General features: G+C 37.3%; 1 protein-coding gene across 2 annotated transcripts in view; it reads left to right on the forward strand.

Annotated features, from left to right (window-relative positions):
* Positions 1–4,954: 4,954 nt before the first annotated feature.
* ptdss2 (phosphatidylserine synthase 2) overlaps positions 4,955–19,530 on the forward strand; it is a 29,574-nt gene continuing 14,998 nt past the window's right edge. Inside the window, exons 1-6 of one of the 2 annotated variants that reach the window (XM_030135978.1) lie at positions 4,955–5,171; positions 5,689–6,040; positions 11,452–11,553; positions 16,040–16,122; positions 18,341–18,408; positions 19,275–19,409. In XM_030135978.1, the coding sequence (XP_029991838.1) occupies positions 5,811–6,040; positions 11,452–11,553; positions 16,040–16,122; positions 18,341–18,408; positions 19,275–19,409 (618 nt within the window). In that variant the 5' untranslated portion in view covers positions 4,955–5,171; positions 5,689–5,810. Of the gene's footprint in view, positions 5,172–5,688; positions 6,041–11,451; positions 11,554–16,039; positions 16,123–18,340; positions 18,409–19,274; positions 19,410–19,530 lie in introns of those variants that run through there. The other variant, XM_030135979.1, reaches the window with a different exon arrangement.

Genomic DNA, 19,530 nt, shown 5'->3' on the forward strand with positions numbered 1-19,530 from the left:
GTACTTTTGTTATTTTAAGATTTGAAGGGTATACGTTCCTAAAAAAAAGAGCCTCTTGCAGCTTCTATTTCATTAACACTTCAGTGTGAACCTATAAATTCTGTGGGGGCGGGGGGGGGGGGGGGTGTTAAATGTTGCACTGTTAACTATTCTTCTTAAATTATCCATGTTCCTTTTAAGATAAGACTAGTTGTTTCCATTTACCTGCGCCATGAACTCTTAAGAACTCTTGTTTTACATAGCATCATTTTATTTTCTTGAAATATTTCAGATTTTTTTTTTTTCAATTCATTTATTTCGAATATGGAAATGATACAAACCTCCTGATTGCTACTAATTGACTTCTTTGCACAACATGATACAGAAATGAAAATTCAAGGAAGCATAGAATAATAATACACACAAAAAAGAAAAAGAAAAAAAGTCATATTCGAAAAGGAGTGAAAAGAAGCACAGTTTATTAGGTCTCACCCCTTTGTCTAAACCAACATGTACATATACACATAAATACACACATACACACACACATACACACACACACACACACACACACATATATACATGCATACATATATACATATACACATGCATACATATGCATATATAGATATACACTTACATACACATACATACACATATACACACACATATACATACCCACGCACATACACTTACATATACATGTGCAAATACATAGATTTATATTAAGTGTCCTGCCAGTAATATCAATAGAAGAGAACACATTAACAGAATTTTACATGTTTACAACCCCAGTATGTAAACTATCATTAAAGGGGCTGCACTCACCTTACCCAAAAGCTTTTGTTTTTGAATGCAAATTGTTTTATATCCACATAGTCAAACATTATAAACCCAGTCTAGGCAAACACCTCCCCCCTAGGAATCTACTAATACTCCTGCCACTCATTTACCATTAAAAAAACAAGACCTCTGTCTTCACAGTTTATGATCTACAGTGGCCATTATGGTTCTTAGAACTCAGCCCGCCTGCAGAGAGTATTGCCTTTGGCTGTGGATTCTGCTATAACAATCATTTACACACATGCACATGAAGTACATATTATTAATCAGACGTGAAGGAGCCCTCACAATGACCCCTGTCTTGAGCAGAGCAAGAGAAAGCACTTGAAATCTTCAGGAAAAGGAAAATCAAGAGGAGGGTGTTCTGTTTTCAAACTAACACTAAATATGTAGATCAGGCATGTCCAAAGTCCGGCCCGGGGGCCAATCACGGCCCGCGGTCAGATTTTATACGGCCCACAGCTTGGGTTTTATATTATATTACTTATGGCCCGCTTGGACTGTTGAACCGAGTACATGAATCATAAAAGGTTCCAAATGCAGTTTCTCCTTTCACCTCATGGTGGCAGCACCACTCTAACTCTATCTGGCTTTGTGACTTCGCCGTGAACCTTTTTCGCTAATTTCAAACCACGGCGCCTGTAAATAAAAAAACGAAAGTTGACAGTGAGGGCCGCCGCTTCCAGGAGAGATGGGAATTACAATTTTTTTTCACTGAAAATCGAGGCAATTATGTTTGCCTAATTTGTCAAGAGACTGTTGCCTTGTTTAAGGAATTCAATGTAAAGAGACACGAGCAGACAAAATATGCTAACGCATACGGCAAGCTAGCAGGGAGTGAGCACTCCGAAAAAGTGAAGCAAATTCAAGCTGCTTTAAACTCACAACAGTGACTCTTCACGTGAACCTGGGAGTGAAATGAATTCGCCACCAAGGCAGGCTACCAAGTTGCCAGGTTAGTTGCCTATAACTGCTGGTGTTATGTACTTGTAGATGTGACACAAAATATTACTTTCTGATTTTATGAAAGACAAGAGTAAGAGTCATATGTTTTCATCTTAAACGTTAACAGACTTTGCATTACTGAGTAAAATATGAGTAATGATTACTCATATAAGTCATGTTTAAAATGAATGTGGGGTTAAGATTTTTATCAACTGGGAAGTTTAAGATACTCCATACAGTTTGTTCTATGTTATCTGACTCCAGATGTGAAAGGAAGGCAGAATTTTTTTTTTTTTTTTTTAATTTGTTCACACCTGAGTGGCTTAGATTTGGTTACATTGCCATCTTAAAAAATGATATTGTGACAATGAAGATAAAATTGTTGTAGAACAGCGCATTTATATGTAATTTTTACTGTTTAAAAAATGTCTGAAGGGACCACTGGCCCCTGGCAATGTCCACATTATCAGATCTGGCCCTCTTGAAAAAAAATTTGGACACCCCTGATGTAGATGATACCAATAAAATGAATCTTACTTTATTTCATGTTACTTTAAACTTTTCTACATATTTTTTCTGTATATCAAAACAGTAGTTATGTTAACTTCTAATTTGATCTGAACACAGTGTGATGTAAATTCCCTTTCACTTGGAATTATGCTGAAAACAAGATAGCAAAACATTATTTGACACTTCATACAAATCATGAAATTAATTACTTTTTTCGAACCAAACATTTATTTCAATTTTGATTCTAGCATCGCATTTCCAAAAAAGCTGGGACATCAGTGTTGTTATTTCTTTTCACAAGATATTTAGGAACTAAAGACATACATGATTAAATGTTTCAGGTTTTGTTCTTCCTGCAAATGAGACTTAAAGCACGTTCGTCAACAATTTTTCATCAAATCTGTAAAACCCGAGTCCATTAGTCTTTTCATGATTACGCACCTGAATCTCTTCTCTCACTGTGAACAACTTTGAAGTGTACTCCATCACAAAGAGTCCGTTTGTTTACATACCAACCCAAAACAGAAACGGAAACCCAACTGTCATTCGGCCCTTTTTGGAATACCACGCCGCTGCAGCAGCAAGAACCAATGAAGTCATTTCCGTGTTTGTTGCTGCAGCAGCCATACTGTGGCTGTGTGGAATTCTCGTTCACACAATGCACTTTGCAACAAAATTTCCAAAAAGGCCTGAGTGAAATATCGATTTGGTATGTAATCAAACGGACTGCTTATGATGGAGTACACTTCGAAGCTGTTCACTGTGAGGGAAGTGATTCAGCTGCATTATCACGGAAACACTAACAGATTCATGACACTTAGGCTATCACTTGGGTTTTACAGATGTGATGAAAAACGCTGCTTTAAAGAGAGAAACACTGTGGGGTTTTAGTGTGTTTCAACATGAGCCACACATTCTGTTGGAGACAAGAGGGGACTGCGTTAGGCCAGTCCAGAAGCCACACCCTCCTTCATTTTAGATCGTTTTAGATTTCCTCTTGAAGGCAGCGTGTGTTGCTCCAAAATCTCACTGTACTTCGCAGCACTAATGATGCAGTACAGAAGCAACAATGACCTTTGCCCTCTGCACTGATGCAACCCCACACCATGACAGGCTCTGGACCTGCTGCTGTGAACAGTCTGGATGGTTCTTTTTTGTCTTTTGTCTGAAGCACACAGTGTCCATTTCTACCAAAAAATAACTTGAATACTGATTTATCTAAGCACGGTCTGTGTTTCTATAGAGAAAAGACAGTTAAGATGAGACTTTTGACACTGATCTTTAAGTGCTTGACAAACATTTGCCACAGTAATCCTGATCCATATGGTTCTGTCACTGATTTATGAAGGACAGTTCTTGATGTGGTGTCGTCTGAGGGGTCAGAGATAATGGTGTCATTTCATTCTATCTATCCAAATCCTTGCTGATCTTGCTTTGAGGAACATTTTTTAAAAACATGAACATTAACCATTATTATAATGACCTGTTTGCTTCTGCTTTCATCATTCATTTGAGTTTTGTTTTTATATTTGGCCTGAAGCCTTCAGTTATACAAGAGACCGATAAAGATGGTTTAGCCATGTTGAGTTTGTCCAACTGGAAAATTCTGTCTGGAGGAGAATGTTCTGCTTGGCTCCTTAACAATTTGGAGACACAGTCAGGTTATAGCTGTCAAATAATTTTCCTTTGGCTGCCATTTAATCTGTGTCTGTATTGAATCTGAATTTCCTGTACAAGAGAAGAGTTGTTGAATGATCTACCATACTATATGTTTATCTGGGTTAATTCATTTGGAATTGGACATTGGCAGAGACCGTTTATATCAAAGACCATGACAGATCCTGAATTCTGAACTTGTTTCTGGTAGAAGTCCAGATGCTCATTTCCATCCTCAATTTGGAGTAACTGCAACATTTTATAATTTGGAGTTCCATTAATCCAAAAGTCTCATAAGCAGTGTGGTGAAATATGGACCTAAACCATTTTACTGCAAAATAATTACACTTAAGTACATTTTTCTGATAATAAATAGGCCTAGATTTACATAAGGTTTTAAATGCAGAACTTTTAATGGAATATTTTCAGTGTGATCATGTATTAATGCTTTAACCAGGCTAAAGGAAGTGAACATGGATATATAAATAAAATCTCCAGATGTTATATATTTTATTTGTTTTTCCTAACGCTTTCAGTGGTTGCAATAAGTCATTCTCCACTGGTAACAAGAGCTCTTGTTACGTCTTGTTGTTGACCTAGGTTGCAAATTGCATGCAGAGGCTTTGACCTTTGCAGGCAAAACGGAAGTTACGACATTAATTACCCAAAACATGCAGAAAGGAAACAATGCTGTTTTTAGAGTTCAGGCTCGGAAATGTCTGATCTGTGTGCAGTTTGTTGCACATTTACCGACCTGTGACTGTGAAAAAGTGAAACGTAAGGGTTAATCTGCAGGATGTTTAAAGCATATAAATGGATGATCCGATGCTTAACCCGCCAGACGGGTTAGACCGTCAAAAACAACAAAATTAGAGGAAACAAAAAGAAACTGAAGTCAAGTCTAATATATACATTTCAAAATAAGACTACTGTTGCTGCTTTAGTACTGTGTAGTTATAGGTTAGGCTTTTATTTTGAAGAGACTACACCGGATGTGCTGCTGCTAGTGTTGTCATCTTGATGCCCAGTAGACGCCATGCCCATGTGATGTGTGTGTCTGGAGCTGTTTATCTGTTGTTAACGCCACAGACAGCTTACCACCGGCGACCGTCTCCCATTAAACGAAATAACCTTTATTTGTACTAAGCGAAAAAGGAACTTACGTCTTTTTACAGATGGGGCGTTAGGTTCTTGTGAACTCATCCGAACTCCAGTCAGTAATCCCATAAATTCAGCTGGTAAGTAATGTTAGCTTCAATTTAACACACCTCCACGACTACCTAACTCCCATTTATTAGCGAGTGTAGACTAGAAGTGAAATATTCGCCTCGGTACTGACTGGCTTTATGTCAGTTAATTGTTTTTCATTTCTGTCAGCTAACTTAGCCTGGTGTACAAGGTCAAATTGTCATAAAATAGGCTGCTACAAATAGCTAACAGTTAGCCAAGCTGTCTAACATGAAGGCGTCGTCATAGCAGTGCAGATACTGTGATTTTTTTTTATTGCCTGTCAGCCGTAAATTGAATCCCCATACAGTGGTTAAACCAGTAACAGTATTGCTGTCAGACGACTGTTCCTGTTTTGCCTGTTTCGCAGTAATATGGTGACATACGTAGACGTTACCACCTGAGAAGTTCCATATATTATGTGTATGTCCTTCCTGTGCCATGCGGTGGTCACTGAAGCTAAACCACACACAGGACGTCATTTGAGTTACTGTTACTGTCTGATGCATATTTACTCCGACCCCCCAGGATGCTGACAGTCACTTGGGTGGGGCTGACGCGGATGACAGTCGACGGGAGCAGAGCCCAGGGATAAACCACACCACGCAGGATCGTTTTTATCACACCGTGGGCGGCCGGTCGGTACAGCCATGACCAAGCCCGAGTCGAAGAAAGGCGGTGTGACCGCGGCAAACGCCCCCAGCAAGAGCACCGCATCCGCCGCGGAGCAGGTCAATAACAACGGCTCCATCGAACCGGGCTGTCAGGACCAGAGCACCCCGATCAAAGCCAAGGTGATGAAGCAGACCTCCAGGGAGAGTCTGCACCGGAGAAACACGGAGTGTGAAGTCTACGACGATGGGACCAACACCTTTTTCTGGTGAGTGCTGTTTGGAAATGTACCATTTGTGTCACCAGTGTCAATGTCACACTGAAAACTGCACTATCTCATGCGTTTGTTGGTTTGTGAGTATGAGCCTCAAGGAAATACATAAGTTTCAAGGTGAAATGAAAGGTCCAGGCCCACGTGACAGTCACCTTCATCAGTGACAACAACACTATGAACTTGCTCAATATATACTGTAAATGCATAAAGTGATTATTTTTCAGCCCATACTGACTGTTTCTTGCTCCAAGTGGTATAGTTTTTGAGGGTGTCCTGCTAGTTTGCTGTCATCAGTGATTACATTGCACATCCAAGCTTGGTGCCTGCTGTTGGAAGCTAATATCCCAGCCTGCACATTCAGCAGGAAGACATCCTGGACAGACTTTATGTCAAGATAAATATTCTGTGGTGCAGCTCTGTGTGCACCAGCTGATATGAATGAGCACACTCTGGTACCTTGTGATGAAATGCGTAAGATGCAGGTGTCATGTAATGGCATGAAGTTTGTCTGGAAAAGTGACATTCTTTTTTGCTGCAAGTTCTATAGTAACCAACGGCTTTCAACCTGTCGCTTCAGCAGCGTCAAAAACTTCCAAGCATGTATGTGTGTAAAGCCTAGGACAGTTATCCAGTATATTTGGAAGAAGTCAAAGGTCATTGTCAGAGGGCAACCATAATTAAAATCTCTTTCTTGGTTTGTTTGCAGCTTAGATTTCCTAACTAATAAACAGTGTTGAGGACTTATTTTGAAAGTTCTCAACTCCCTCGTATTGGGAGTAGTTGACATGCAGTGAAGTTATTCGATGGTGAAATGTAGTTAGGTGAAGCTTCTGGGAAAAAATAGTTTAAGCTCCTATGTCAAAATAATGATTGAGTTGACAATGACAATACAAAATTGTTCAACAAAAGGTAAATACCAGGAAAAGCAGTTAGTAGAACCTCAAAATTTCAAATATTTCACGTATTTCAGGCATTGCAGGTATTGAGGTTAGGTGTCCTTTTCCTGAGGCTCTGTGATGACACTACTGTGCGAACATGTTGAGTAATGCAAGGCCTGCTGCTCTTTTACTCCTGTAGTTTATGAAGGTCAGAGGTGGAGGCTGCCTGATGGTCACAGTGAAAGAAATAAGGGTCAGGGTTGGTTAAAGGGGGTTCAGTTACCATAGGGAAGCTGTGGTAGAATTAAAAAGAAACATCACTACAACTTAATGGCCGCAAAGTTTGTAGTTTTATCAGTTAACTACTCTAAAACTGAAAACCAGTATTTTAACCCCTTGAATCACAATGCAACTACAAACGTAGCTAAGCTACCAGGAAGCTATTTACAGTACAATCTGAGCTACACAATTCATTTCTCGTAATCGCTTCTGACTAAGGCTGCACAATTAATCAAAAGTCAGTATCAGCCTGTACAACTATCTAATCGCAAAAGGCGGCAATGTAAAGGTCCAGGGTGTGTTATGACAGAGCTGGTATGTAAAAAAAAAAAAATACAAAATGGAACTAGCTACATTTTTAAAGTTTAATTAAAATTAAAGTGTCTGGTTTCATTTTATATAGGCTATTTTAGAGCAGGGGTGCAAAACATGTGGCCCGCAGGGCAAAACCTGCCCGCCAAAGGGTCCATTTTGACCCTTGGGATGAATTTGTGAATGCAAAAATTACACTGAAGATATTAGGCCTAACAGTCAGTGATGTCTAAATAATTTCAGTTCAGGACCCAGATAGAGACCAATTCAATCTGAAGTGGATTGGACAAGTAACATAATCGCATAACAATATATAAATGATGACAACTCAAATTCTTGTCTCTGTTTTAGTGTAAAAAAAAAAAAGGAACATTTTATGATGAAAATGTTTAAAATTACAAACTATATTTTAACAGAAATGTAAAGAATCTAAACAACCATGAACAACCTGAAGTTTAAGTGGAATTTTAACTCTTCCTGTTACCAAATGTTTTGTGTATTCATAGATCCACTCTGACCTGTAAGTCGTAATGCACAAACATGATAAACTGAGACATAATATTAGTAAAACTGCACTTTTACTTTTTAAAACACAGAAAAATTTGGATTTTTTTATTCGTAGGTTATTATTCTATTATTTTCTCTTCTGGCCCACTTGAGATCAAATTTGGCTGTATGTGGCCCTTGAACTTAAATGAGTTTGACAGCCCTGTTTTAGAGTACACACAAATATTAATGACAATCACAATATGACACTAACCAAACTGTGCACCCTTTCTGCTACTATAGGGCCTACAATTGAGGTAAACAGGCCCAATGATCAGCCAACAAACATAGCTTATGTCTATAATATGATTGATGGTCCAGCATTACAAAGACTGCCTTGTATCATGAAACAAATCAGCTGTAATGTAACCAGCTCTAATGAACAGTTGAACTGTAATTCTGACCTAGGCCAGATTTGTGGTGAAGGGATTTAGCTTCACAGTGGTTTTCAGGCACTCCCAGTTATGTCACAAAGGAGAACTGATAATATAGAATGATGTTGACACTGTTTGCCTTGTATTCAACTTGCAAAGCCCTGATTATCCATCATCAAATATCTCTCTGCATGCATGTATGTAGCACTAAAACACTCTGTCATCATTACATTCTGCAGCCTTTTCTGTCAAGTGAACCAGAAGTTTACGTGTTTTTTAAAAACTAGTGTCACCTCAACCACAACGGAAAACTTAAAGGTAGTTTACGATCTAATGAAAAAGTTGAGTCATAACCAAACAACGCTATCAGTGAAACAGACACACTGACCGTAGTAAAGTGAGGTTGCATTGCACTGAGAACTGTGTTGATGGCAGCGTCCATTAACAGTTGTTGCAAACAGAAATACATTGAGTCTGAGGCAGAATTAATGTTGATTGAGTTAATAGAAATAGCTGAGAGACTAATTCTTAGATGTTTTAATATGCTGTAATGACACTTGCTTTTTCCTCCACACATATGAAGAAATTTATGGATGTTTCATAGACTAGGTTTTAACTGCCACCATTGCTTTGTATAAAGTGTCATTTGTTATTAAAGAGAAGAGAAACTTAGAGCCGGCAGAGTAGTTGCATCACCCACAGAAAATTATGCCCAGAACAGCAGTTCATTTTATTCACATGGTGTCACATGGCCACTGAACTTGTGATTTATAAGAAACAGAGATCATAGGAACCAGAGGCTGATGTAGTGAAACATTAAATTGTGCCGGTGGAGAGTGTGTTAATTATAGTTGTATTTTTTGGCCTGAAGTTATATACAGTATTTTTGTCCTACTAATGTCAGCCCCATCAGACTATTTCTGTTTAGTCACTGGACTATTTTTAACAATCAGTTGATTTTCTCAAGATGCCTAACCTCAATATTACCAGTCATTTTTTTCAGCTCTTTATCTGCCTCTCTGCTACACCAAGCGTGTATTTCCGCTGCATCTTTTTTTATTCCCAGTGGCGTTGTGTTGTTGTCAAGCAAGAGAGAAGCCATCCCCCCCTGTGTCTCCTGCCAAACAGGTTGGATAAGGAGATGAACAGGAGAAAATGCTAATGATAGCCGGCATGTTGTCTCCATGACTCAGACCCTGAGCCGAAGGGTTGACATTCTTAATTTTGACGGAAGACAGCAGTGACCTCGATGCAAAATGAGCTTTGATATAACACTGATATGCTTTTTAATATAAGAATGTTTCATCAACTCCTTTTTGAAGCTCCAGGTTAATATTTACAAAACCTGTAATGGCACACCATTTCCTAATGAAAAATTAGAATTAATATTGGTTAATTCTGAAACGGCTCCATGAATTTGTGCCAGATGTGACTGAGTGTGATAAGTGGGAGATATAGTTTGTTGTTAAATCTGTATAGAAAATGTATATTGTGTGTGTGTATATATATGTATATATATATATATATATATATAAATATATATATATATATATATATATATATATATATATATATATATATGTAGACTCGGAATATATTCAGGTGAAGACATTATTTGCAAAATAATTGAGAAAACAGGAAAATAATGAAGATTAAAAATGGACCCTCATAAGTACAAGTCTAAAAAAATAGTTAGAAAATTATTGTACTCAGATGAAAGCAAAACACAACCAATTTAAAACCAAAAAATATATACATATAAACTGATTACATGAGCTAAAATGGGAACAGTTATTAGAAAAATATTGTAAAAATGAAACTGTGAAATACCCTAAAGATACAAATGGTGCAATCTTCAGCTTTTTCTGCTGCTGTTCCATGTTGCAGATACACACTGAGTAAAATCAGATTTTCCAAGATCACTGAAAACATCTGGTAGCGGAAACACAGAATTAAAACTTGTGTAATAATCTGCACATTGTGTGTTTATAGCAAAAACAAGGGTTGAACAAGTAATCTTAATATTATAGAAAGTGATATATGCCATATAGAAATCATAGGAGATGCAGTTTCATGATAAAAGTAAAATATCTTACACCATACCGTAAAGAATTGTGGTGCTGAAGAGATTCCTCCTTCTACAAATCAAATCTCAGTTTGTGTATATTCACAAAATACTGTTATGTTTGCTAGTGAAAACATTCAAAATGTTATTGCACTTTTGCCAGTTAGATAAAGCTTTAAATTAATTAGAATATACAGATGTTAGTATTATAACATCTTGTCTGAACATTTTGTGAAATGGGGTCATCTATCCACTTTTCCCTCGATTCTAATGCTAGTTCTGTGGACAGCCTCATTTGAATGAGCCTCGGCTTTATCCTCAGCTTTACAGACTTCCCCAATTTACTTTCTTTCTCCAAATATTTTTCTCGAGTCTTTGTCAGCTTTCCAAAACTCTTGGCTTTATTGCTTAATTTCTTTTTCAGTTGGCAGTTATAGCAGGTATAATTGTATAATGCATGTTGTCGTGACTCATATCAGCTCGTGTTTGCCCTTTGAGATGAGATAAAGCCCACCGAGGCCATGGACGTATATGAGAACAGCTATAGGCAACAACGGCTGCATGAAGAAAGGCCAAGGTTTGTTTTCTCCACCGAGATGATAGAAGTTCACGGCCTAATGCAACAAATAGGCGACAGGCAGTTCAGGATACCAAAATACTGATACAAGCTGTTTGACAAATGTCCTTTTAGAGGTGTTGACATGTCTGACAAATGTAAATCAGTGTTTACGCTTTGCTCCATAAGGCTTTGCAGGATGTTCCCTTATAGAAGTCAGTTCAGACTCTTGTATTTTACCTCAGATTTATTGTACCCACATTTGCGCTTGCATCATCAGCAGAATTACTGTTTTCATGTGGACATTTCTGTTGTGCTTTTATCTTAACGGTTGAGATTTGTGTTCCTCTGTGCTTTTTTCTCACTGTCATTCTCCCCTCCGTGTGTGTTTGCAGGCGAGCTCACACTGTGACGGTGTTGTTCATTCTGACCTGCGCTTTAGTCTACGTCACGCTACTGGAAGAAACCCCTCAGGACACGACCTACAACACTAAAAGGTCAGTCAGAACCTGGCATCATTTATTCAACATCCCCATTAAAAGAGCCTTGAAGATTAAAACACATACACAAGAAACCACTGTCCACATTCTCCATATTCCATAAAAGACAATATTCACAGTAAATCTTTTACAAGGCTAATTAATATTTGAAAAATCGTTGCTGTCGGGCGGAAAGCTCTTATGTCCAAAATGGTTATTTTTCAGGAAACTGGAAAAACGATGTATATTCTGAATAAATGAATGGAGTTGGAGATGTGGTCACAAGCCATTCTCAACACTTTTCATTGGTTAATATTTCTAAAACTGTCAGGCCAACGTGAAAGACTGACCAATAGAATTGTTTTATGACAAAAACCAAAAATGGATTTACAAGGTTTCTGCCTGACAGCGATGAAATATTAGTTTTTACATGCATCTCTGTATGCTTTACCATTCTTGACTGTGTTTTACCAGTCAGAGATGTGATGTGTTGGTTATCATATCAGAATACAGAAAAGTGAAGTGGAGTTTTGTGTCTTTGCATCACAAAAAAAAAGTCCTTCCTGATTGGAGAACACAGCCTCCTTCTTTCATTCCTTTCCCACCTTCTTCAAAAGGTCAGCGTTGCAATATTTGCACAAACAAAACTCTGCTGATATGTCTGTCATAATGTTTAAAAGTGGGTGTGTTTCTACTTGTGACCAGAAATTTGAGCATTTCTCTTAAGAGCCAAGCGGTGACACAGGGACACATTTCATGTTCAATCAGCTCTGTGTTTAAACTAAATAACTTCTCTCCATGTTTAATACATGTATGAATAAGTCTCAGTAAGTACTTTCACATGACACATGTTACAATTTACAGAAGTAAAATTTTGGGGTAAAAATACTTAAATTTAGAGCCCGATTATAGCTTATCACCAATTAATCAACATCGGTCAATATGTAACTGATGTATTAACTTTTTTGCTGCCCGGAGATTCTGTCACTCGTTGGTCCTGTGTGTGTCTGTGCTACCCAGAGAGCACAGACTGCTGCCCCCCCCCCTCTCCCCCAACACACACACACACACAATCACGGACCGCTATTCCCTGGATAGAATGGACAGCTACCGCCTCGCTCTGAAAATCACAGACCGCAACGCCCCCCCCCCCAGCAGGAATTATTCATCCCAATATATCGATTATCGACCAATATATCGGATATCGACTTTTTTGTTTTAGCCCCCAATATCTGTATCAGCATCGGCCCCAAAAATCCCATATTAGTCGGGCTCCACTTAAATTTGCTGCGTGACACGGGGGGTCAAAATTAACATAATTTTTTTTCACATTATGCAAATGTACAAAACACGCTGTTCTCAAAGGAAATTGATACTAAGTGAAACAGGGCTTTAACTATGATGTTAAATTGCAATTGGGATCAATATTGGATGAAAATGTTTAAATGATAAGTTTTTATGAACACAAATATGTTGTGACAGAGGATCAGCAATTTGTCACTTTGTTCAGTATCAGAATAAAAAGACTTTGCTGGAACTAAAACACTACAAATACGCTAATAAACTTTTATTTCACATACATATTACAACTGAAGTGGTATATATACAGCTAATACCAGAGCATATTTTACAAATAATTTGATTGTGCATGACCTTTCTGTATTCTTGTACCGGTGAATAATTAGTTCCTAAAGATTCACAGACTTAAAATATTACTATCACTAATAGTACATTTACATATATGTCAGAAATATAACTTTACATAATCAGTTACACTACCAGGCAAAAGTTTGGACTCACCTTCTTATTTAAATGACATGAGATGGACCACAGATGGCCAACAAGAGCTCAGCATCATTTGGAACTCCTTCCAGACTTTTGGAAAACATTTCAGGTGATAACCTCATGAAGCTCATCAAGAGAATGCCAAGAATGCACAAAGCAGTAATAAAAGCAAAATGTGGCTATTTTGAAGAATGTAAAATATAAAACATGCTTTGAGTTTTGTCACACCTTTTTAAACTACATAATTCCATATGTTTTCATTCATCGTTTTGATGCCTTCAGTGAGAATCTACAATGAAAATAGTCATAAAAATAAAGAAAAACCAGGTGAGTTCAAAACTTTTGCCTGGTAGTGTATATGTTTTTTTTCTACAAATGATACAGACATTTTATAAACAGTTCCATAAAATAGAGTTAAGCTAAAAAATTAGTCTATTTGAGAAATAATAGGTGAAACTTTAATTTTTGACTCTGATGTTCACTTTCACTTGATCTGGCCCTTAGGTATATACCTCTTCCCAAGTCTTCCAAACTTGGGAAGAGGTTATTTTTGTAAAGAGTGATTTTCTTACTGTCATGACTCCTAGTTTTTGTACAACACTTAGAGCTGACTGGAAACAGGTAAGAGGCAGTGTCACAAACAGCAGTTACAAAGCCCTGTTGAGAAACACATTCTGTCTGCGTTGTGAACATGTCCAAACAATGCTCCTGAAACCTGACTGTTGTTGGCGTATCCTTCATGCGTTGATCAGCCAATGCATGACCTGCATCCTATTTGGGATAACAGTGGAGTATTATGTAAGCAAGGAGTGCCATTTAAGTACAGTTTAATGCCAAATAATGCAGTGTTTTGGATCTCACCTTCCATTTGGCGTCACACAGTAAACGTAAAAATTCTAGCTTTAGAGTGGCCCAACATTCATAAAACGCAAATTTTAATTGAAGTTTTACAATAACAAGAAAAATCACCCAGATGTGGCGATCCAGCAATCTTTAGATTCCATCATCAGTTGGTGTGGACCTTTCTGTGTGGAGTTTGCATGTTCTCTCCAGTTTCCTCCCACCATCCAAAGACATGCACATTAATAGTTTAATCGCCCAAGTCTAAATCTCCCGTAGATGTGAATGGTTCTTTGTCCGTATATATCACACCCCAGGGTGTACACTGGTAGCTGGGATAGGCTCCAGAACCCCCCCCAATGACCCATTAGAGCAGGGATGTCAAACCCTTGGCCCTTGGGCCAAAACTGGCCTGCTAAAGGGTCTGATCTGGCCCACAGGATGAATTTGTGCAATGTAAAAATTATGCTAATATTAACAATCAAAGATGTCAAAATCATTTTAGTTCAGGTTCTACATACAGTCTAATTTGATCTTAAATTGATCCAACCAATAAAATACTATCATAATAACCTATAAATAATGACAACCCCAATTTTTCTTTGTATTAGTGTAAAAAAGTAATATTACATGAAAATATTTACATTTCCAAACTGTCCTTTAACAAAAAATGTGAATAACCTGAAATGTCTTAAGAGAAGTGCCTTTTTTTCCTCAATATTCTGTCTGTTAGTAAATGTTCTGTGTATTTGTAGATCCACTGTGATCTGTAAGTCGTAATGCACATATGTAAATGATAAGCTGAGGCATAATATTGCTAAGATTGCACTTATTTTTCTTAAGACATTTTGGGTTGTTCATGCTATTCATATTTTAAGGAAACTTTGTAGATGTAAACACTTTCATAATATAATTGAACTGACAGTATTATTTTACTGGTCAGGCCTTTGGAGAACACATTGGGGTGCATATGGCCCCTGAACTAAAATGAGTTGACAGCCCTGCTCTAGAGGATTAAGTGGTTTGGAAAATGAATGAATGACTAATAAGACATATTTTTGTATGCATGCTGTATATAGTATATATGTATATTTAATTTCCTTTGATGCACTGGTGTCAGTGTGGAGGAGAATGATTAGACCAATCCATTCCACATAAAATGAATGAGTGGTTTTACAGGTTTGTTTATGTGTGTGTTGGTGTTTGTGTGGATTGTTGTTCATAAGTGGATCGGCCACAGTCAGCATATTGTGGCTTGTGGGGATAAAGATGTTAAAGCTTCTTCCTGGCAGCACACATGCCAAATCTTATTGACTTATTCATTCACATCCTAATGCGCTGATTTGTTCACACTCTACGTGAACATTGTCGTTTTGGTCACTTACTCACATTAGCTCTCTCTCATTTTGATACATGATTTTACTCTGTAAATCACGTACACTTCCTTCCTACGCCCACTTAACCAGTCACATTCACACTTTTCAATTGGCATTAGTTATAATTTATTTGTGAGTTCAGTGGCTTCTTTGCTCATTTGTGAGTTCAGATCTGTGTCCTCATCTGATCTCTCAAACAGATAATCAGGAAGAGCTGTCTGCAAAAAACTATTGCATTGAACCCTGCCTTCCCTTTTCTTCTCTTTGTATTCATGTGGAAACCACTGAATCTGCAAACCTATGAGTAAACTGTGGTTGGACTGTGGTGTTGTTGTGTTGTCTAATATTCATATTCTGGTTTTAAAAACACACACACTGTTATTTTAGAGATACTTATTAGTTATATGTATGTATGTATATATTTCCTTGTTTTGTTTATAACTGTTGTATAACCAGTTTATGACATAGAACCAAATGACATGTTTATAACTGTGTATCTACAGGGGGATTGTCGCCAGTATCCTGGTGTTTCTCTGTTTTGGTGTGACACAAGCCAAAGATGGACCTTTCACCAGACCACATCCAGGTACAAACAACACACTCCTTACACAACAAGCCAATGTGGCACTACTGCAAAATATTTAATTAAGTATCATAGATTCTTTTTCCTGTTAAGCACATCAGCATCTTTTAAAAAAAAAAAGACATCTCATAATAAATTACACCCGAATTATTTTCAGATGTGCTTTATTTTGCCCTAAAATATGTAAGACCATATCAAAGTGACATTTATTGAGCTAGTCTCTCAAAAATCCTGCACTCAAAAGAAATAAAACATTATTTAAACTATTTTATCTACGACGGGGATTTTATGCCGTTGACGTAGTTTGTCATCATCAGGAGAGGCTCAGGTGTTGAGTTCAACTTTGCCTTTCCAGTGCAGATGAGTAAGGGAACCTGAGAGCATTTACTACAATTCTGATCAATAGCTACACTAGAGAATTAGATGATGGATCCTGATATGAAATATAGATCCTCTGAGTGCTGCGAATCAATACATGTAATAGCTAGCTAAACACAAGTGTCAAAATAAAGAAGACATGTGAGAAGATGACGAACTGAAAATCTTTCTAAAGCAGGTGGGATGGCTTTCCTGGAATGGATTATAGGTCCAAACATATCCCATCAAGAGCAGCATAAACACTAAAGTTCGTACAGTGTCAACAGCTGCATCACTCCTTGAAGAAAGCTCGCATAGCTTTAACATATACTGTAGTTATAAGTATCAGTTTAAACATGAAAATTATTAAACACTGAATAAAGGGTCTGTTTAAAGACTCGTATTTTTCCTGTGTATTCAGTGACTGCTTACTGTGTTGCTGTAATAATCCAGTGGTTCAGGGAATTACTAAAGTCAAATTGTGTGTCATGTGAAGGCAGGATAGATGTGACATGGCTAAAAATATTACTGTGATGTATTTTCCACATCAGTGGATATGGATAATTATTATGATAAATGTGGTGGTTGGCCTTGGCTGAAAGTTGGGGCCTTAGATTATTTAGAGAATATGGAACAAGATGAAAATCCTCAAGGTGAAGTGATACGTGTCCTTGATTTTGTGATTTATTCCTTAATTTGTTTATTTTCTCTATTTGCGATGAAATGAAAATGAGCATAATCTGAGTGTCTTTTCAACAAGACAAAAATGATATAAAAGATGGTTATTTATGGTTTTTAAATAGTCTGTACGGTCCACAGATGACAAACATTTACCAAACACAAATCTAGAGAATATTCAGAGCAGGTATTTTGAAAAAATGTTCAACATTACTGAAAAAATTTAACATTTGTATTTTCAGAGGACTGTAGACAAACTAAACCCTAAAGACAAAAGAAAAATATGTATTATAATATGATTTTCACAACATAAAAATATCTCAGTAATAGCAATAATAACCATTTCATCAAATTTAATTTCATGTTTTAGCTGTACAGTGTTTTGTTGTGGTTTTATGGATAAGTTAAACACTATAAAGGGAGGCCTCTGTTCTAAATGTTTGTTTTCTAGGGTTGTAACATTATCCATATCTCCTTTCCAACACAACTTGTTTGCCACTCACTCCAGAGGAAAAGGAAACAAGCAAGGGAGGGAGGAAGGAAGATAAGAGGGTGTGGCCGTTTTAGGGGCTCAGTTGCTGGTGGTTGTTGGAGGTGGTTGCTCTTATGGCACTACCAGTTTTTTTTTTTTTTTTTTTTTTTGCCACCTCCTCTTAGAAGAGACAACGGGAGTTTGTCTTGTCTAATTGCGTCACACTCCCTGACCTGTTGAGCCAGCCTTTCTTGACTAGTTCTGTTGAAAGTTCACAGGTTCATGTCCTGAGAAAAGGCCCAGAGGGACTGAACCTATATACATGAAGTCATATAACTCTTGTGTGAATTTAACAGAAGTTAAGTTTATTTTTCTTCTAAGTATTATGATTTTTGAGAAATTCTGCACGGATTATAACAGTTATAGAAAAAATGAATCACTACTCCCTCCTGTAGGTCATTTGCTTTTGAAAAGCCGTTTGTTTTGTGCCTCAGCAAAACCCAGACAACCCATTACTCATTGTATGATGGCCAGGATTAAGGTGTGGTGAGAACAGTTAGGAAGGTGTGTGTAGATTTCCAAGTCATTAGTAATCGACATAAAATTAATACCACTCTGTGTAACTGTACAACATATAAACACTGAGAGTACTGTGTCCTCTAAAGAACAAAGAAATAATGTTTAATCCCTGCCCCTCACTTCCTTTCTCTGCAGCTTACTGGCGGTTCTGGCTTTGTGTGACTGTTGTTTATGAGCTGTTCCTCATCTTCATCCTGTTTCAGGTAAGTCTGCAGGGGACATTAATGGAAAGAAAGACTCATTTTAACACTTAAAGATATCAGAATATGCACATAAAAGTGCATCACCAAAGAAGAAAAAGTATAACAAGCACATGCCAATATACATGGTGGTGTTGTATGCACTCTGGTTTGATTCCAGAGTGAAAATATGATGAGAGAAAATGTGATGGTAAGCAGCAGAGCTCCATCATGGAAAATATCAAAGCTTTTTTTTTAAATCCCAGTGAAAAACACACTCTCAAAACCTTTTAAAGCAAATGTGAGGCACAAAGTGGTCATACATACATGATTTTCTACATTGTAAATCTGGTGGATATTTGTAGTTTGTGTGAACTGGATACTTATCAGAGACCAAAAACAAAACCAAGTAGAGCTACCCATAATGGTGGCCAACAGGAAGAATTTTGCCAAAGTCCTGCTCCAACTTCTTGTTCTGATCCTTCTACAGTAGAACTCTGCAGGCTTCTTTCCTTTTTCAGTTTAATTAGAGTGCCTGTCTGAAAGCTAGTCTCTTTAATATAGGAGAAAATCCCTCTTTTATATCAGTATCTCATCTCAGGCCTGAAAAGTGTTATTAAAAAAAGATTATATACTTGAGTCACACAAGACTTAAAACTGAGAGATGATCCCAGATTCTCATAGTTCTCACAATATTGTATATTTTCAACCTAATTTTGTATCTAATCTTTTTTATGTATATATTTTTGGTCCAAATGATGATAGCTTAGATGCTACATTTGATTTTGAGCTTAAGATTTCTTGCTATTTGTATAAAACTATATAATTTCTCACAAGTTCTTTTGTAATTGTGAATTATACTTTCCATTTATTTGAACTCTGTTTCCCAGACAGTGCACGATGGACGACAGTTCATGAAATACATCGACCCTAAGCTTGGGGTCCCCCTCCCTGAGCGTGACTATGGAGGAAACTGCCTCATTTACGACCCAGGAAATGTCACTGATCCTTTCCACAACATCTGGGTGAGTTGACAATTATTTTATTTCTATTTTTATTTAGATTGATTAGTCATTTTTATATGAACAACTATGGTTTGTTTCCTTAAATTATCTTGATTTTTTGGGGGTTGATTCACTGGACCCT

This window comes from Sphaeramia orbicularis, chromosome 6 (genome assembly GCF_902148855.1).
Source record: "Sphaeramia orbicularis chromosome 6, fSphaOr1.1, whole genome shotgun sequence".
NCBI lineage: Eukaryota > Metazoa > Chordata > Actinopteri > Kurtiformes > Apogonidae > Sphaeramia > Sphaeramia orbicularis.